The sequence below is a fragment of the Ambystoma mexicanum genome, chromosome 4p, assembly GCF_040938575.1.
Source record: "Ambystoma mexicanum isolate Mex_15411 chromosome 4p, UKY_AmexF1_1, whole genome shotgun sequence".
Lineage (NCBI taxonomy): Eukaryota > Metazoa > Chordata > Amphibia > Caudata > Ambystomatidae > Ambystoma > Ambystoma mexicanum.
In genome coordinates, this window is record NC_090927.1 from 577,384,175 (window position 1) to 577,405,344 (window position 21,170).

At 49.0% G+C, this 21,170-nt stretch overlaps 1 protein-coding gene across 4 annotated transcripts in view; it reads left to right on the forward strand.

The window, feature by feature from the left end:
• Nucleotides 1–21,170, forward strand: part of FBXO9 (F-box protein 9) — a 1,471,688-nt gene that overhangs the window by 393,985 nt on the left and 1,056,533 nt on the right. For all 4 annotated transcript variants that reach the window (XM_069606124.1, XM_069606121.1, XM_069606123.1 and 1 more), the window contains one exon: nt 10,464–10,521. In XM_069606124.1, coding sequence (XP_069462225.1) covers nt 10,464–10,521 — 58 coding nt within the window. The remainder of the gene's footprint in view (nt 1–10,463; nt 10,522–21,170) is intronic.

Consider the following 21,170-nt stretch of genomic DNA (forward strand, 5'->3'; position numbering starts at 1 on the left):
GGCAGCCATGTCTGTTTTTGCGCAACAGCGCCCCCCATAGAACAGTTTTTTGGAAAAAGAATGGCCCCTCTTTTCCTCTACCCTCCTCTTCGGGTAACACCTGAAGAAAAGGTTCTGCAAGCAAGAGATCATTATTTCCTTTGCGCAAATGCCAAGTCTGGGATAATTTTGGCTTCTTCTCCTGGGGCCTGAGATGGGAATGGGGCCTGAGATGGGAATGCCTCTGAGGTAGTGTGGGAATCTGTGTATGCCTCTCCAAAGCCTTTGGATCCCCTTTTGGTTTTATCAGAAATGGTAACTTCATTAAGTTTAAAAATGGAGCTGTTTCCAGAATCCCCTGGGCTATCCTTTCACCTGCATTTACTTGCTATGACTCATTCCCATTGTTTTGAAACAAGACTTTTATGTTACCTCTATAGTTGCGGTCTATGATGACTGCTAAGACTTCTAGGCCATATCAACAAGCTAGGCCTGACTTAGAGGTAAATTCATAATCTGGATTGAGGACCAAATCAGTTGATATTAAAACTCTGTCTCCAGGTTGTAGCAATTCTCCCCAGCTGTTACATAAGTCGAGCCCAATGGATTTTTCTGTAGCCACTGATGGGATCGGAAGCTCTGTTAAGTTTCTCAAATCTGAGGGTTCCCCAGTTTGTGTCAACTGAGCACAATCCTACCCCTCACACCATAATTTGAGGAGTCAAGAATGAAACTCGGACACAAGTTAGCCATGTTTTTGCTTAAAGACTTTTATTAAAAATAAAAGGGTTGGGAAAAGTCCTCTGACTCTGTTCTCTGAGGAATTTCCCTACCTAAACCAAAACTAAGGATCTGTCTGTATAGGTATGTCAAAATCAAGCTGTCCTTGTGTCCCAAACTTCTATTCTGGCCCTCACACTAAAACTAAACTATAAAGGTGAAAAGGGAAATGTCGAGCTCTTGAAAAAGTGTTCATAAAAGAATAAACACAACACAATTACATTTTTTTTTATGTATGAAGAGTTCCTGTTCCAAAAATGGGGGCTCCCTTCCCTTGGATTTCTTTTCAATGAATACAACAGTTCCTTGTGTCTTTCTTGGCTAACAATAGCACTGTCACAACCAAAGCTCCTTAGCATTGTAAACCCTTCCGTCAAGACTTGGCTTTTCCTCTTGTACTTAACACAGTTCTGATATTTATCTACTTAGTTCTTGTTCCCTTCGCACTTGTATACTTTCCTGCCAGGGCTTCTCATGTTCACAAACTTGTAATTGCCTGATATATTCTCCAGCCGGGGCTTTGAGCATTCATACAGTTTCTAACGAGTTCCACAACTGTATATTTACTTGTTTAGATAGTAAATCTTCTTGATATACATTTCGCTTTGGTGTTCCTATGTATTTGCGTTACATGCATTCACATATGAACAAGGATTTTAATGCTGTTCCCCTTTTTACAGTTAGTCTCTTTGCTTTCTCGCTCTCTCTGGTTCTTGTTATTGGTATTTGACATGATCGCTTATACGCGCTAGGGTCCCCACTATCTTTGGGCTGGCTCACTGGCTCTTGCTGGCGTTCTCATGCTAGTTTGTGGTCTTTCGGTGCAGGTACGCTGCCTGGTTTCCCTTTGTGGCATTTTCCAGTCTCTCGAAGTGTCTGTTCGACTCGCCCGCTTTGCCGCTGGGTCCAGTAAGAAAGGGGTTGCTTGTGGAGGTCAGCAAACACCCCTGGCTCCTGGCGTCCCTGCAGCACGACCTGCTCTGTCAGCGGCTCGCTTCTGCCTTGCTGGCAAGTCGCCAAGCTCCACAACGCTTGCTTCTGCTTTTCGGTCCTGCAAGCCTCCCAGAGAGGTAAAACATTGTCTCACCAAACAGTAGCGTCTAGCATCTTGTTTTTGTCCTTTAAATTTGAAATTTCCTGGGCACAGGTGTCTGTGGGGGAAAAAACTAGAACGCTTGCTGGGCTTGTGGCCTCTCCTGCTCTGCATTACTTTCCCCTCTTCATCCCATTACTTGAGTGATTCTGGGACAAGAAGTCAATTGTTGGTGATTGATTTCCAAAGCTTGAATAATCACTTTCAATAGTTTTAAATGGCAAAGTATTTTTGGATGATTGAATAATGGACCATGAGAAGGCAGTCTTGTAATTTCTGCAAGATAGATCAAGGTTGGAGGTTTGGCACATGTGATGTGGGGAAAGGTTTTCCCTATTCTTCAAAGGGGGAGGTGTAGATGAGTTACAATAGGCAGTAAGGGTCTTGGATATGGGAGGATTATCTTCACGGGCAAATGGGGGATACTAGGTCTCATCCAATGAAGCCACCCCATCTACCCGGAGGTTGTCTCCTCCCATGTGATCTTTCCTCATAGAGCCACGCCCAAGATCAGCATCAGGGGGCGGCTGCTATCCCCTGGCCACATGGGAGGAGGTCACCACCAGGAGATCAGTGATGACTCCATTGGATTCATCATATTACCCCCGACTCAGATTTTCCCAGATGACTTGGGTCGACTGGGGTCGCAGTCAGTTGATTTTCACGCCGTTGGTACCAGTGGGAGGTGCCCAGGAGATGCTGGTGCAAAGATTCTTCCGGTCAGGTCCAGATGCAAGGTTCAACCACTTGTGACAAAGAAATGCAAGATTCACTGTTGCAGGCCTCTTCAGGACAATTCACAGGATGAGGGAAGGGGAAGGTGAGTTCCAGCGACTGCCACCATACACAGACGATGGCAGGCATCCTTTCAGTTGCCGGTGAAGAAGCTTCTCTAGGACAGGATCCATTGAGACTGGGACGCTGAAATGTGCAGGAAAGGTGACTTCTCCAGCATTGGATCTTTCATGGATTCACATGCTTAGAACATTCCCCGTCGTCAGGCTGGGAATCCCCGGTACATTATATAGACCCTTTCCCGTAGGAAAACTTTTTCGACGCTTATGCGTCCTATCCACCTCGTTTTGCATCATGCGTGCCCACGCCGTCGGGGCGTCATGACACAAATACAGGCCCCGCCCCCGCGCTCCCTCAGATTTCAACCGTCTTTCAAAGTAGTGGGATCCTCGTGTTTTACTACTAGTGAAAACTAGGTTGTTTTTGTCTGTTTCGCTTCGGCGAAGTTCAAATTCTAGGAGAATTATGTCTGGAAAAGCGTTGTTTCGCCCGTGTGCAACCTGTGGCCTCAAAAAGGTTTATGAAGGAGATGGCCACATGGACTGTATCTACTGTCTCCACCCACACCACTCGGCGGATACATGTGAAATTTGTCAGGGTTTCTCCCAAAAAACCCTTAAGGACCGAAAAAGAAGGCTGGTCGACTGGCTTAATGACGGAGCAGGGGCCTACCCGGCTTCGGAAGTTGGCTCCACGGCCTCCAGGAGTAGGTCGGAACCTCCATCGAAGAAGGTACGGCCAGCTGAAATGCGCTCTGAGGACAAGCATAAGAGGAAACAGGATGGATCTTCCTCATCACATAAAAAGTCCTCCTCCTCCTCATCTAAGACGGAGAGGCTAGCGCTGTCAAAATCCTCCTCAGGGGACCGTCCCAGGTCTTCCATGAGTCGGGAAGCCTCAGCCGGGAAGTCGGCATCCAAATCGACGACGAAGTCTAAGGGCTCGACGACGACTTGCTCGTCGACCTCGGTGTCATTGACGATGCCTATTACCGTCCAAGCAGCAGCGGTGGGGATTCCCCCGTCGACGGAGACTCAGTCCATGGCTTGGCTGCCCGAGGTCTATGACCCGATCCCCCCGGAGGTCTTACTGCAGCCAGACACGGCCGGCTCGGCGGAAGGAGAAGGTGATCTGGTTCTGCAGCCATCGGATTTAGGCTTACGGCCTTCCACGTCGACTGCGACGAGTGCGAATGGGGGTATGGTACCGATATCGTCCACGTTATTGACCCCCCAGACGGTTTTGTCTCTGGATGTGCTTAATACTCTTCAGAAGCTCCTGCAACGGCTGGATACGCAGTTCCCTCAGCCCGGGACTTCGTCACTTTTGTCTGTACCTTCCGTCGACGAGCAAACTGGTACGGCTCGATCGACGACAAAACACCCGTCGCCTCCCCAGGCAGTAAAAGATCGTCCTCGAGCACAGGAGGAGGGTGAGTTGTCGGAGTCCGATTCTGTACTGGGGGACTCAGGGTCAGACATATCCATGTCACCTTCGAGGGACCCAACATGGAATTCGGATGTTGAGTTAGAGTCTACGAGGAGCCAGTCACAGCCATCTCCCCCGGATGATGTGGGAGCCTTCCATGCAATGATGGGGAAAGCTTGTTCTGAATTCGGCTTGATTCCGGAGGAGCAAAAGAAAGACTGTTTCCTTTTTGACCATATGGGCCAAAGGAGAAAATCAGTATTTGCCATCCCAATCCTGGACCACGTGTGGCAAGAAGGTCTCAAGACGATGCGACATCCGTTCTCGGAGCCAGCCATAAAGGGTCGGATCGAGAAAAAGTTTTAAAGCTCCGGAGTCCACTCCAAAATGTCTAACATCGCAGCCTCTGTCTGACTCGGTGGTGTCGGCGGCAGCGGCTAGGAAGGCCAGGGTCCAGCAAAAATGTTCAACGCCACCTGAAAGCGAAGCTAGGAGACAGGACGCCTTTGGAAAGAAGGTGCTCTCGGTCGGAGCGACGACAGTAAGAGCAGCCAATTCCTTAGCGATCGTGTCACAATATGATAGGGAAATGTGGCACAAACTAGCCCCTATCCTAGAACACCTGCCAGACGAACACCGGAAAGCAGCTATGTTACTGGTGCGGGACGGCGAAGAGGCCTCGAACCACGCTATCAATATCGCAGTTGACCTAGCAGAATCTGGGTTCAAACAAATCAACCATGGAGTAGTGCTTCGTCGACAAGCGTGGCTCAAATGTACTACTTTCCGTCCTGAAGTACAGTACAAAGTCCTTGACATGCCATGCGAAGGGGAACACCTGTTTGGCGAAAAGGTTGATGAAGCGCTGAAAGGGATGAAAGAAGACACGGATACTGCTAGGTCCCTCGGCGCCCTTCAAACGGGTAGAAATTTTCGTTCTTTTCGCCCCTTCAGGGGTGCTTCTGGAAACTCCCGCTTTGGAGCTTCGAGGGACCGTGGATTCAACAGGCCCTCTTACTCTTCACAAGGGTTCAGACGAGCGTCCCAGTCGGCACGTAGAAGCAGGGATTATCAAGCCTCCAGAGGGCGAGGCTCAGGTCCGTCGTCGACGAAGACCAAGCAAACCAGCAACCAATGACGGCCTTCGGAACGTCCTGGGGGGTCGAGTCTCTCATCACTTCGACCGATGGAAATGCATCACCACAGATCGATGGGTCCTAGACACGATTCGCATGGGTCATGCGCTGCAATTCAAAGACAAGCCTCCGCGTCTTCCTCCTTTATTCTCGACACAGCCCCACCTCCGAATCCTACGACAAGAGGCGGCGCTTATGTTGCAAAAAGGGGCGGTAGAGAGAGTTCCTGTAGCACAGGAAGGACAAGGAGTTTATTCCAGGTTCTTTGTTGTAAAAAAGCCAAACGGCAAATGGAGGCCCATTCTCGACCTGAGGGTACTCAACAAGTGGCTAAAGAGCCTAAAATTCAAAATGCTAAAGCTCCAAGAGGTTATCAGGTCGGTGCAACCCATGGATTATCTCTCATCACTAGACCTTCAAGATGCTTATTTTCACATTCCAATACGCCCACGACACAGGAGATATTTAAGATTCGTCGTCGGGAAAAAGCATTTTCAGTTCAAGGTCCTCCCATTCGGGCTCAAGTCCTCCCCCAGGACGTTCACCAAGTGCTTGGCCCCTATAGCGGCCCATTTGAGGAAGGACGGTCATCACGTCTATCCATATCTAGACGACTGGCTGGTCAGAGGTTCATCCAAGGAACAAACACGAGACAGTCTACGAGCCACAATGTCCCTCTTACAGGAACTGGGCTTCGCAATAAACTTCAACAAGTCCTCCGTAGAGCCTTCGAGGACCTTGGTCTTCCTGGGAGCGGAGTTTCATACACACACAAGCCTGGTGAGACCATCCAGCGAAAGAATTCAAAAACTTCAAAACAAGGCGTTGGAATGGAGAGGCGGTACCAAGGTCTCGGTGCGAAAGTACATGTCCCTGCTAGGGACCGTGTCGTCCTGCATTCCGCTAATAAACAACTGTCGCCTGTTTATGAGACCTTGCCAGGAATTTCTAGCGGACCGTTGGGCGCAGAGCCGAGGTCGCTGGTCCGACAAACTGGTCGTCGACGAACAACTAGTTCAAGCACTCGGCTGGTGGAGAGTGTCTACTCATCTAACGAAAGGGATGCCTCTACTGGAACCCGAGTTCCAAAAGACGGTGGTGACGGATGCATCGCTGAGCGGATGGGGAGCTCATCTGGATATGTTACAGGTACAAGGCCAGTGGTCTTTGCAGGAGTCCTCCCTGCATATCAACCTGCTAGAACTGAGAGCAGTGCGATGGGCTCTAAAATCTTTTCTTCCGCAACTAAGGGACTCAGTGGTGCGTGTCATGACGGACAACACCACTACGATATTCTACTTGAGAAAACAAGGAGGGACACGTTCCAGGTCCCTATCGACGGAGGCACAGAAAATCTGGCATTGGGCCCTACAACACAACATACAAATCTTAGCGTTCCACCTACCAGGTGTGAGAAACGTGGAAGCCGATGCCCTCAGCAGAGAAATGAACGAAGTTCACGAGTGGGTACTGAACGACCAACAACTACAACAAATATTCAAGAAATGGGGACATCCGTCTATAGACCTGTTTGCAACGAAGAACAACAAAAAATGCCATCAGTACGCCAGCAGATGGCCTCAGAAGGGCTCTCTGGGGGATGTGTTCTCCTTCCCATGGACGAACAAATTCATGTACGCATTCCCTCCATTTCCCCTGGTCCGGAGGACATTGCAATGGATCCTCAGGTACCCATGTCGTATAATTCTGGTGGCCCCATACTGGGCCAGACAGGTGTGGTTTTCAGACCTGCTACACTTAGCGGCTGCGGAACCGATGAGATTCAAGAAGACCCCCGACCTTCTGTCTCGACAGGACGGTGTTGTTTGGCATCACGACCCGGACAGCCTCCAGTTGACGGCCTGGCTCCTGACTTAGCCGAATTTGGTCGGCTAACGATTCCGGAGGACTGTCGGCGTATCCTACAAGCGGCAAGAGCACCTTCCACAAACGCCTCATACGCGTACAAATGGAAAAATTTCTGTCAATGGTGTGAGGATCAACCAGGCTTGGCCCCGCAATCGATTAAGCCAGAACAGCTCCTTCCATACTTGCTGCTCTTAGCCCAAAAGGGCCTGTCGGTATCTTCAATAAAAGTACACCTAGCAGCCATTTCCAGGTTTACTCGTCGACGGCACTCGGCACCTTTGTTCAGCGACCGCCTGATTAAGCACTTCCTTAAAGGCCTCTTTCGGATTTTCCCTCCAGAGAAGAAATTTCCGCCGGAGTGGAGCCTCAATCTAGTCTTAACATCTCTTATGAAGCCTCCTTTTGAGCCAATGTCATCATCGTCTCTAAAGTTTCTGTCGTGGAAATTGGCCTTCCTGGTGGCCATCACTTCAGCACGACGCATTTCAGAAGTTCAGGCTCTAATGATAGACCCACCATACTTACGTTTTTTCAAGAACAAGGTAGTCCTAGCCACGAACCCGCAGTCTATACCAAAAGCTCCGTCGGTGTTCCATAAACACTCCTCTATTGTGTTGCCTACGTTTTTTCCGGAGCCATGCTCGGGAGCGGAGCGCATGCTACACACATTGGATGTTAAAAGGGCTCTTAAGTTTTATCTCCATCGTACGCAACCGTTCAGAGAAACGAGACAGCTCTTTGTGGCTTATGGTTTGGGTGCTAAAGGAAAAGCCATTTCGAAGCAAGGACTTTCAAGATGGGTGTCATCTACCATTTCGTACTGCCATTCTAGAGCAGGGAAACCTCTTCTACGACGGCCAAGAGCTCACTCAACTAGAGCAGCGGCATCGTCGACGGCACTGTGGGCCGGAGTCCCTCTGGGGGACATTTGCATGGCGGCTACCTGGGCGGCTACACACACCTTTACCCGCCATTACTGCCTGTCGCAGCAACATGCCGAAGATACCCGGATGGGACAGGCGGTGCTTCGACACCTATTCCAGTAAGGTAAGCCCCGGCTGAGGGGTTGCATCCTATGGAATTTATAACTGTATGTGGTCTGTTTTCCTGTGTTAACGATTACTGATGTATACATGATCATAGGGAACGGGCCTTGCGAACAAAGTATATGGGTTTGCATGCACGCCTCCTCTTTGGGGGTGGTACTGCTGTGTAATCTATTCTAAGCATGTGAATCCATGAAAGATCCAATGCTGGAGAAGGGAATAGTTTCTTACCTGTAACTCCATTTCTCCAGCATTGGTATCTTTCATGGATTCACATGCGCCCTCCTGCCTCCCGTGAACATGCAAACCGGTTCCCCCACTACTTTGGGGGCCGAAATCTGAGGGAGCGCGGGGGCGGGGCCTGTATTTGTGTCATGACGCCCCGACGGCGTGGGCACGCATGATGCAAAACGAGGTGGATAGGACGCATAAGCGTCGAAAAAGTTTTCCTACGGGAAAGGGTCTATATAATGTACCAGGGATTCCCAGCCTGACGACGGGGAATGTTCTAAGCATGTGAATCCATGAAAGATACCAATGCTGGAGAAATGGAGTTACAGGTAAGAAACTATTCCCTTGTACCACGGTCTGATAACCGCTGAAGTTCCGGGTGCAACCACAGAACGCTGACACTTCTGGCGAGGTCGCCCAGGAGAGAGCTGGCCAGTTCATGGGTGGTCCATGGACTCTTCCGAAGGCTCAGGATGGGCTGGATCCTCGACAGTGTTGAGACTAGTTGGGCTCACTACAAGGGCTAAAGCACTGCTCAGGGTCTTTGGAGATCGGGCAGTCCAACAGGGCTTCACCGTGACAGACACACAAAGGGATGCCAGGCCTTTAGGAGTAGTCTTCAGATCTTCAGTTGGCTGTATATCTACAATGGATTCTTGGCTCCAACGCTGATCTGAAGAAATGGATGCAGGAGTCTTTCTTACCCAAATTCCAAGCAGGAAGCAAGTTTAAACCAACCAATGTTAAGGGTCTGTACCATTCAAAGAGCCAGTAATTGTCCTATCAGGCACAACTATTGGTTTCACTCATGCCCCACACCTAGACTCTCTGGCTCCATGGATGTGGAATGAGACCAGACAGTTCATCCCCTTCCTAGGCCACACACCCACAAAGGTGGCACTAGCCCACGAACGCTGCAGCTTTCCCAGGTAAGTGCATGACCATATAAGGGCTTTCCTGACCTGGCAAGGCAGTAAGATGGCCAAACTAGAATATGGACAAAAAACGAGCAAAAGTCTTGTGGCATGGTCAGTTTTAGGGCACTAATCATGTTTAGTAGCCATACCAAAAAAGTCTGCTGCCACCAGCCTGTCTTTGAGCACATATAAAAGTAACCAAAACTCCCAAGTGTAAAAAGCTTGGATGATACAAAAGTACCATTGCACTGCATAGTAAGATGCTGTGTGCAATGTAAAAAAAAGTTATAAAAATGTAAAACGGAAACATTTCCCAGTACTGATAGTCTGAAGGACTGATCAGTTTCCTGTAACAAATGAGCAAACGGCAAGGGAGGTTAAGCTGAATGCTTTACTTCCCTTCAAAAAGTCAGAGCAGGTTCAACAACAAATCCAAAAAGATTAGGGGTCTATAGAAACCATGGAGGGGAAGTTGCCAAAAGAGAAGTCCTTCCTAACAACCGGTGCATCTCGGTGCTGCCTACCGAATATTGACAAACAGCCTGCCCCTCCAACTAAGGATTGGTATAAATTCACCTATTTACCAGATTGCTCGAGTTTGTATTGACCACTGTCACACAGCAGGTACTACGCTACATCTGGCTTTAAATGAGTTGCTTTCTGTCAATACTCGCACTATACCCTCAACAGAGTCGAACAGCGGTATTGCAGATAATAGAAGATAGTTCCAACTGTACTAGGTAATATCTGCCTTTGAGTGAGTTGCGTGTACTTGGTATGATGTTGCCTTTGTCTAACTGGTCCTCCATACATCATTTGTAAAGCTCCCTTACATATACTTTGAAAGGTCATGTGTGTCCAAAGAAGTGCAATTTTTATTCTATGCATATGTCTAACACCCATTCATTCAAATGATGGTGTTCATATTGAGTGAAATTTTATCGCTACCTTCAATCGAGACACATTTTGACACTGCTTTGATTTACTTCCTGTAGGATATTGCTTATTTTACTGAACGATGTTGCCAGGATTCTTCAAAACATTAACAAAAAAAGCCTTGCTCATCTAATCTGTTAATCTTCTGCCATTTCGCTACTGCTGTCTGGTGTCCTGTCTCATTGCTTTGTGTACAGTTGATAATCTGCTAGTTAAATCAAATTGCCCAACATTGTATATTGTTTTTTAATAGGCACGAGAACTGTTCTTGAGAGCAGCAGAACAAGAACAAAATGGAGCTCTTTATGAAGGTAAGCCACCGTAATCAAACAGCTTTCTAAAACTTGCAAGTGCAATAGTTTTTTTTAGTGTAGGCCATTAGTTTAGGTTTATCAATGTTTAGCCCACCAACTCGAGTTTATTTCTCATTTAACTAGGTCACATATCATTTCATTCTAAAATTGCTTTTGTTTTGGATTAATGTGTCCGTTTCCTTTCCCGTCTGCACTGAAGATCACTTTTAAGATTTCCCTACTTATATTGTAGATGGATTGAGGCAATCAGTACCTTAAGGACATTTCTTTCAGTTCAGCCTTCTCTCATGGTGCTTTAGCTATCCTTGCCCTCTGTGCACTATCACAAGATGGTTTTGAAAGTTCAGGTTGTGTCTTAATGAGGTTGTTTTCTTGGTAAAGTGACATGGCGGATGCAAATATCAGAGGATGTGCTCTGTCAAACACATTAGCATCCTGGGTTGGGCTGCTAGCCAATTAGGAAGCTCGGAACGCGGGCTGTATATTCCAGGTACAAGCCCACATTCCAACAGCACACCCCTCGCATTGTGCCTCACTTTGCACAATATTCTCCCCTGGAGCACCTATGCTGTCTCTGCCACCCTCGACCCTGCAGCTTAACTGCTAAAGCTCGCACAATTTATTACATATTTTATTTATAATAAGGTCAAACTTGGATGCAAATTTGAATCCTGCTACATGCCCCTTCGCTCGGTGAGGTGGGGCAGGGGGGTTGGTAGCTCTTTTTCAATGTTGATTTATTTCACTTTAATCGATACTGAGAAGAGACATCCTGCCACCAAAGAGACGTCACAGGATCCAAATTAAGTTGGCTATTCCTTTTTGTCCCCTTAATATAAGCCTGTATGAAACCCCTAATGAAATGAGGGGTCACAGATTCTAAAAATGGTGTGCCGTCTGTGTACTAAATGGGATAATTTATTATGTTATTTAAGTAACCATAATGACACAGACGCCTGTCTAGGGTTTCAAGATACCTTCTCCAGCATGGGGTCTGGTATGAATTCACATGCTCATGAATATTCTCCGTTGTCAGGCTGGGAATCCTCGGTAAAAGAAAAAACAGTTTCACTTTAACTTAAAAACTGTACTTCTCCCCTAAACCAATCAATGTCTTTTGGTCATACTGCCCCCACCATTGACAGTCCTCTCCCTAAGGCCCTCCTCTGGCAGCCATCTTCAGATTTTTACTGCACGCTTCAGTGTTGGGAGTCCTTGAGTTTGCTGTCTGAGCTATTTGTATGTTTTTTTTGTGTGTTTTCGCCATTTTTTGTTTCAAGGGAGCCAGTGTGCTCTTTTCTTCATCTGCCGACAGCAGGGACCCGTTGTCGGTGAAGTTCTGTGCCTCTCAAGGGCGAAGATCCATCGAGATTCTATAAGGCCATCTTGGGCCTACTTTGCGCCCTCCTACCATAACAGAGAAGAAAGGGGGAAGGGTCCCTCTTCAGGCCCTGCACCAAATGCGGGCTTCGGAATGTGTTTGTGGAGGACAAACACCTGCAATGCCTCTACTGCCTGCACCCGGACCACAAGGAGAGAGTGCGAGATATGCCCCAGTGCCTCCAAGAAAATGACAAAGGACAGGCATAGTAGGCTGGCGGAATGGCTTCACGCCAAGGCTTCTGACCTGTGCTCCGAACAGGTTCATGCCTCGCCCAGGATCGGCCGTTCCGAGGAGCGGTCTTCTAAGTCCTTTGAGGGCGCCTCCTCTGTGGGGGCCCAAGATGAGGACATGATCCGCATGTCAGAGTCCACCGGGTTCGCCGTGGAAGTGGATAGGGCACTATCAGCATCACCTTCCGCCTCCATTGCCAGGGTACTTTCAACTTCCTCTTCAAAGAGGAAGTCGTCAACTACGTGAGAAATCGGAGAAGCTGTGGACGGGGGATAAGAAAGGCACGCAGCCCGAGCAGTCTCAACCGGCTCAGGCAAAGACCTTCAGCCTCATTACGAGTCCGGCGGTAGCTGTGCCGGAAAAAACGGCAGGCTGCCGCCGGACCCGTATTACCATTCTGCCTCCGTGATTGCCGGAATCACCGGGGCGTTACAACCCCGTTGACCCGGTAATTCCGGAGACGGAATTCTGTAGATCCCCCATTTGAATGGATTGTGTCCTCCCACGTAGTCCTTAGATATATTCGTCAGCTTGCTGCTTCTTTCGAAAAATAATTCGCCAGAAGGCGTCGGTAGATTTTGAAAGGCCTGACCCCACAGACCATGCTGAACCGGGGTATAGGAACCTCATGGGAAGAGTGATAGATTTTATGGGGTGGAAGTCAGTGTCCCCAAGATATGACCAGGACGACTTAACAGACATTATTGATGAAGGACCTCAAAGACCCAGTCCTTCCCTTCCACAAAGCTCTTCAAAAGAGAATTATGACAAATTGGGAGACACCTGAATCTCTACCAGCTGTAAATAAGAAATTTGTAGGAAAGTATAGACCTGCTCCCTCGGATCCAGAATATTTATCTAAGCATCCTTCACCCGAAAGTTTGGTAATTCAAGCTGCAACTGCGAATAGACAGTCGGCTTATCCCTCTATGCCCCCTGACAGGGATGATAAAAAGATTGATGCCTGGGCGAGGAAGGCTTTTACTCCTGGTAGTATGGCCCTTAAGTCTACTAATGTGACGTGTACATTAGCTAGGTTCACTTACACCCTGTGGAGCTGTTTAGATGCAGCAGCTGATCACATCCCGGAGGGCGAGGAGCGGGATGGTTTCCTGGCGATAGCAAAGGATTGGAAGGAGGATATGGAGGTGTGCCTCAAGTCAGGACTATATACTGCAGATAATGTAAGCTGATCCATGGCATGTAGCGCAGTCTTGCGTAGATTTGCATGGCTAAAAAAATCTGGTTTTGCATCCGATGTACAATCCAGGTTACTTAATATGCCCTTTGACGGCTTGAGGTTGTTTGGCAGCAAGGCAGACGAGAGCTTGGAGAAGCTGCAGACCTCGAAAGCAGCAGCAAAATCACTCAGCGCCGCTATAAGGCAACCTCAACAGCACTCTTACGCAGGGTCATCTTCCTGGAAGAGTCAGCCTTTTCGCTTATATTCCTCTTTTGGAAAAGGGAGAGGGCAGGCCAGTCAGAGGGGACAACAAAGAAAACCCTTTCGTGGTGGAAAAGGGAGAGGTGCTAGATCAGCCACAGCAGCGGCTACTACCTCCTCAGCCACTGCTGTAGCCACTGCAAAGCCACTTTGAGGCCTTAACCCACAAGACCCCGGTGGGAGGCAGAATCACTCAGTATCTGGACGAATGGCGGGGCATTACGTCGGATGCCTGGGCACTAGACATAGTGACACATGGTTACTGTCTTCCTTTTCATCAAAGGCCTCAAGATCATCCACCAGGAGCCAACTCTGTAAAAATTCCAGACCCGCTCCTTGTGCAGGAGATTTTCACCCTGCTAGAGAAAGGTGCAATAGAACATGTACCTGTAGCGTAGAGGAACAAGGGTTGGTACTCACCTTATTTTCTCATTCCCAAAAAGGACAGAGGATTGAGACCCATCTTGGACTTGAGAAATTTGAACAAATTCCTCAGGAAGGACAAGTTCAAGATGGTGACCCTTTCTTAGATCCTTCAGGCTCTTCAGCTTCAGGACTGGCTGGTTTCATTGGACCTTCATGATGCTTACTTTCATGTGCCAATCCATCTCAAACACAAAGTACCTGAGGTTCGCAATTGGCGGACCTCACTATCAGTTTCGAGTTCTGCCATTTGGGCTGACCTCCGCCGGAGGGTCTTCACCAAACTAATGGTGGTAGTGGCAGCGAGTCTCAGGAGGGAGGGGATTCACATCTACCCTTATCTGGAAGATTGGCTAATCCGGGCAAGTTCCCCCGAACTGGCCCAAGGATATCTGGCCATGACCTGTCACTTCCTACAGAAATTGGGCTTCTCCATCAATTACAAGAAGTCACAAATGATTCTGAGCCAAAGACTCCAGTTCATCGGAGCGGTCCTGGACACCACCTCAGGGAAAGCCTCGCCTCCCGAGGAAAGAGCTCACCACATTCTGCAGATGGTAACAAAATTTCAGAATGCTCAACATCTACCGGTGTTTGACTTCCTAAGATTGCTAGGCCTCATGGCATCCTGCATTTTTCTGGTGCCAGAGGCTCGACTGAGGATGAGATCCCTTCAATGGGCCCTCAGGGTTCAATGGTCCCAGTTTTAAGGGGAGATACCAGTTCTTCTACAAGTCCCGTCCAAGGTGGCTCAAGATCGCCTTTGGTGGGCTCACAAGGAAAATATCCTCAGAGGGGAACCTTTTTGACAACCATGGCCGTAGATAACTGTAGTGACGGACACCTCACTCACAGGGTTGGGAGCCCACACCAACGATCTGACAATCAGCGGTCGTTGGTCTCCATCGGAGTCCAAACTACACATCAACCTTTTGGAGCTGAGGGCAATCAGACTGGCGCTGAAGGCCTTTCTGCCTTCTGTACAGGGAATGAATGTCCCGATAATGACGGACAACACAATGGCCATGTACTACCTCAACAAACGAGGAGGCGTAGGATCACTCCCACTGTGCAGAGAGGCAATTCAGCTCTGGTTCTGGGCAATGCAAGAAGGAATCTGTCGGCAGTTCACCTAGCCAGAGAGCTGAACACGGTGCGGACACTCTGAGCATGCAGGGCAGAGTCTCCCACGAGTGGGAGCTAGCTCAAGAAGTCCTTTAAGAGATCTTTGCCCTTTGGGGAACCCCTCAAGTGGATCTGTTCGCGGCTGGTGCCAACCGGAAGTGCAAACTGTATTGCTCAAGGGAATTTCCCCCGAGAGGAGCTCTAGGGGACGTGTTCGTAGTGGACTGGATATTTCCACTCCTTTTACGTGTTTTCTCTAGTTCCCGTGATTCCTCAAGTAATCAGGAGGTTGAGAAAGTTCAGGGAAACCATGATCCTCATTGCCTCGGATTGGGCCAGGAGAACGTGGTACCCGGACCTTCTGGACATGTCCATCTGCCCTCAAATACGTCTTCCAGAAAGAGAGGATCTTCTCTCGCAAGAGGAAGGTCGGGTTCTCCATCCAGAGGTCAAGACACTCAACCTTCACACCTGGCTTCTGAGAGGTTGAGATATAAGGAGTGGGACCTCCCGGATGACGTTATGGAGATTTTGCTTTCGGCCAGAAGGCCAGCAACAAAATCCTTATACCGGTGTCGTTGGAAGAAATTCAGTAACTGGTGCAGGGATAAGAATGTGGATCCTTTTCAATATCCCACTCCCATTGTGCTTTCCTTTCTATAACATTTAGCCAACTAGAGGGCTCCAAGGATATTTGGCAGCGCTATCCATCTTCAAGCAATCCTCAGAAGAAGTTTCATATTTCAAAATGCCTTTAGTCATCCAATTTCTTAAAGGGTTAACAAATGTGTTCCCTCCTACACCTTTCCAAGTTCCTATTTGGGATTTAAATTTAGTTTTAAAGTTTCTTATGTGTGCCCCTTTTGAGCCCTTACATTCTTGTCCTTTAAGGCTCCTAACTTTAAAAACGGTTCTACTAGTGGCTCTAACTTCAGCCCGCAGGGTGAGTGAGTTGCAGACGCTCTCTTGCAAGCCTCCTCACACGGTTTTCCATAAAGATGAAGTTGTTTTAAAGGTCAAGCCTTTTTTCCCACCCAAAATAGTTTTGGATTTCCATCTGTCACAGAAAATCACTTTACCATCTTTTTATCGTCCTCCGCACGCTAGTAAAGAGGAGGAAAGATTTCAGACTAGACCCTAAAAGGCCTCTCAGTTTCTACATATCTAGACTGGAAAGATTTAGACATACAGATCAGTTGTTTGTCGGGTATATTGGACACAAATTGGGCCTTGGTGTGTCCAAACAAACTATATCCAGATGGATTATCCTAGCAATATCTGAATGTTACAAATTGGCTGGGAAGGAGCCCCCAGATGGTTTAAGGGCTCATTCAACCAGGGGCATAGCAACTTCTACGGCTCTTCAGAGGGGTGTCCCAGTGCAAGACATTTGTGCTGCGGCCACTTGGTAATCAATGCACACTTTTGCAAAACATTGTTTAGACACCACTTCTTACCAAGGAGGGCTTTTTGCAAAAGCCGTCCTTCATTCTGTGCATAATTGAAGAACTATGGTACTCCCTCCTCCTCTAAATTAAAACTGCTATGGGAGTTTATCTAAGATGAGGAATACGTGGGAGGACACAAACAATTCGAAGAACAAGTTACTTACGAACTGTAACGTATTTTCGACTGGATGTTCCTCCCACGTATTCCTCATCGACCCTCCCAACCTACCCCTCCGTACAGTTCTTACGCTTGTTGCACTTGTACTTCTTTAAGAGCCTGACATCTGCCGACACAGAATACAACTGATGCGACCATTAACATCGAAATAACAGAACTGAACCAACGGGCGCGGCTCAAGCCATTTATACGACGGATGACGTTGACGCTCGACGGCGGCCTTCGAGGGGCTAAGTTACGCGGCCTCGAGCACAGCGCCCTCTGGCGTAAACATTTCCAAAAGAAGCAGCAAGCTGAAGAATATATCTAAGATGATGAATACCTGGGAGGAACATCCAGTCGAAAGAAGGTTACAGTTGGTAAGTAACTTGTTCTTCCCATGGAGTCAGACTCCATGGGGATGGGGACCATGGAAACACCGGTTCCGTCCATGACAGAGCTGGTGTTTCCATGTCCGCCTGCAGGCGGGCGGTGTTAATCTGGTGGGAGTGACACCTCCCGCCTGCAGGACTCTGAATCAGCCAGTCTGGAAAGAACAGTGGCGGCGGTTTTACTGCCACTATTCTATCCGGACCAGCAGGGTCGTAATGAGGCCCCTTGTCGTAGACTTCATCTTCGACGACTACTACCATGGCATCTACGGGTGCTGATCCTACGAAGGTAGCTCCCACGGCTCAGAAATTGTCCCTGCCCCCAAGGCGTGACACTGCTGCAGTGACTTTGGCAGAGTCTGCAGGCACTCCAGAAGGGATGAAACCGGCAGAGGCCCTGGTTCAAGAACCACAAGGGGGTGCGAGGAGGCACTGAAACAGCCCTCCCTGGCCGTCACCCAAACCATAGAGGTCTTGACGTTGAAGAGAAGGGCAATGGCGCAGGGCCTAGTTTTCTTGTTCTACCTTCTCAGCCGAGGGACATTTCCGTGGATATTCTGTCGACTCTACACACCTTGGTGTCAGAGATCCAGATGAAAATGCCTCAGACGCCAGTACCTGTGGTCCCCCAGGTTCCCAGTCAACCACCAGCGAAGAAGAGGAAGCGTCATCCGATGCCCCAATATCAACCTCCCCCACCACGTTGGGCCCCTTCTCCGCCAGCAGATGCAGACACAGGTACGGGAGCTGATACGGCCACAAAGACTGATGATGACAAAGGCATCCGTACCCTCTGTTTACTCTCTCCCCATGACTCTATCTCCAACTCACTTTCTTACCTAGGATGGCTTCCTTTCCACTCCCAACTTAAATTTCTCTTCCTTTGTCTCGTCTTTAAATCTCTTCATGACCTTGCCCCTCCTTACCTCTGCTCTATCCTCTCATTATATACACCCTCTCGCTCCCTTCGTTCTGCTGAGCTCTTCTTACTTTCTGTTCCCCACCACCATGTGCCTCTTCTCTTTTCCGCTCCTTTCAGCTCCTTGCTCCCTTACACTGGTACTCCCCAACTCTCTTTATCCGCTCCTCCCCCACCTATTCCTCCTTCCGCTCCTCATTGGAAGAACTTCTTCTTCACTGCCCTCCCTGACACCTTTCCCCCTCTCTCCATTCTCACCTTCCTTCTAATACCCTCTCCCTGTTCTCCTTTCTTGATCTTTTTCCGTCTCTCCTGTGATCTCCTCTTTTGTTTCTCACTTCACTCATTCTCTCCTTCACTTTCCTTCCCCCTCCTCTCCTTTCTTACATGCAAATTGTTCTAAATGCCGATTTTAATGGTTTGATTCATGTATACTGTTATTGCTTCTACTGTTCCATGTTTGATGTGTTTTTGTTTTTAACTGTAAAGCGCCTTGGATTAAGGCACTATATAAAACAATAAAATACAAATACATCGTCGCAGTGGACAGTGAATCTCCACATTTGGATGCTCAACATAAAGTGTCCCCACCGAATGAGGTGGGACCGTTCCACTCCATGATCGTCAGGACTTCTGAGCTATTCCGGCTATTGCCCGAGGAAACCAGAAAGAGGGCTTCTTGTATCAAAGGTGCGAAGCCAAGAGGAAGACCATCATGGCAGTGCTTTTTCTGGACAATGTTTGGGAGGAGGGTCTGGCCCTCATGAAGAACCTTGCACAGCTCCAGCCAAAACGGGATAGGCTGGAGAAGAAATATAGGGTGCTGGACTTTGCACCCAAGTGCCTGAGGTCGCAGCCATCGCCGGATTCCGTGGTGTCAGGGGCCGCAAGGATACGGCCATGTTAACCAGTCCTCCTCCTCTTCACTCCCTCTGGACAGCGAGGTGAAAAGGATGGACACCATGGGAAAGTTGATTTACATTGCAGCATCCACTATTAAGGCAGCCAATGCACTGGTGATCCTGGCCGGGTAAAACAGGGAATTGTGGTACAAGCTGGGACCGATCCTGGAGTTCCTCCCCGACGATAACAAGATTGAGGCCCTTGCTTACATCCAGGAAGGGGAAGGGGAAGTGGTATTGGATCACGCCACGACGGTGGCATTGGACGTCGCTGACACAGGGTTCTGGCAAATGGGGAACAGTGTCTGCCTTTCTTCGACAAGGTTGGATGAAAGCCACTAATTTCCGTCAGGAGGTCCAAGCAATAGTGCTGGGCATGTCTTTTGAAGGAGAGAATCTGTTTGGGAAGGCCGTCAACGAGTCCCTCGAGGCCATCAAGACAGATACAGAGACGGCATGTTCCCTGGGCACTCTCCAGCAGCACCGCTCGTCTTTTCGCTCCTCCAGGGGAAAGTCGAGGAGTACTTCAAAAGGGTTCTCCACGTCGTACAGACAGCATTCCAGATCTTCAATGCAAGAAGCCTACAGAGGCTGTTCCCAGGCCTACGTTAGCAGAGGAGAGCACTGCCGTTGCCAATAGGGGCAGGACGCTGGCACCGAAGCAAGCCTGAACCGAAAGGGGCATCGGACCCCCAATCATGCACACCGCTTGGAGGCCGACTGACTAGGCTTGTCAGCGAGTGGAAAAAGATCACCACAGACAGATGGGTGCTAGCAAGGACACACGCTTGAGTTCCAAAGCAGGTGTCTGCGGATCCTGCTGGTTCCCCTGTCAGGAGCACCACATCCCTCAGCTTCTGGAAGAGGTATGAGCCATGCTGTGAAAAGGGGCGATAGAGCTGGTTCCCCAACGACTCCCGGCTCTGGAGTCTGATCCAGATACTTTCTAGTCAGAAAGAAGACAGGGTACTGGAGGCCCATCTTAGACCTACAACGTCTGAACAAATACCTTAAGTCCCAAAAGTTCAGGATGGTCACGTTGCAGCATGTGCTTGGCAAACTGGAAAAAGGAGACTTCTTGATGTTGTTTGGCCTGGAGGGCGCCTATTATTACGTCCCCATTCACCAGAATCATCAAATGTTTCTAAGTTTCATGATACAGGGACAGCACTACCAGTTTAATACCCTGCCTTCCGGCTTGAAGTCGGCCCCAATAGTGTTCGCGAAATGCCTGGCACCAGTGGCAGCCCACCTATGTCTACAGGGCATACACGTATATACCTGTATCCGGACAACTGGCTAATACGTGCCCTCTGGCTGGAGCGGGCCGACGGACACACCAAAACAACCGCCCGGCTATTGATGGACCTGGAATTCTCTGTCAAGTATCCGAAGTCCTGCTTAACACCATTGCTTGACACGCTGTTCCTAGGCACCAGGCTCTCTACGTTGTCTTGCCTTGTGTCTCCCTCAGAGGAGAGGCTAGCAGCCATTCAAGGAAAGCTGCAACAGCTGTCGTCTATGAAGATTGCCTTGGTGCGGGCCATCAAGTCTTTACTGGGCATGATGTCAACCTTCATCTACCTCGTCTGTCTCTGCAGGTTGCAGATGCGAACCCTGCAGGAATTCCTGGACGCCCCCGCTGGATACAGGTGCCCGGAAGCTTCACGGACAAGAGCCCTCTCAACGAAGAGTTCCGACGGTCGATAGTGGTGGGGCGTCTGCTTCAACATCGCCCAAGGAATGGGATTTCAAAACCCCCATACCAGAAGATGGTCACCACAGACGCCTCCCTGGAAGGTTGTGGAGCGCACACCGGACGTCTGCACGCCAGAGCGCTCTGACTGCCTGAGGAGAACTATCATCTGATCAACCTCCTGGATCTACAGGCATTGTTCTGGTCCCTCAAGGTGTTCTTACCATCTCTTAAAGGCAAGGTGGTGAGGATCGTCATGGACAACACCACCACCATGTTTTACATCAGGAAGCAGGGGTGCACTTGTTCCCTGGTGCTCTCCAAGGAAGCGCAGGACTTGAGGTGCTTTGCCATCGGACAGGGGATGTTCCTTGTCCCGAGCCACGTGGCAGGAGTCGAGAACAACATTGCAGACTCCCTCGACAGGGAACTGCGCTCCTTCCAAGAGTGGGAACTTTGTCAGGATCAGGTGGACCGCCTGTTCATCAAATGGGGCAGACCCCAGATCTATCTGTTTGCGAAGGC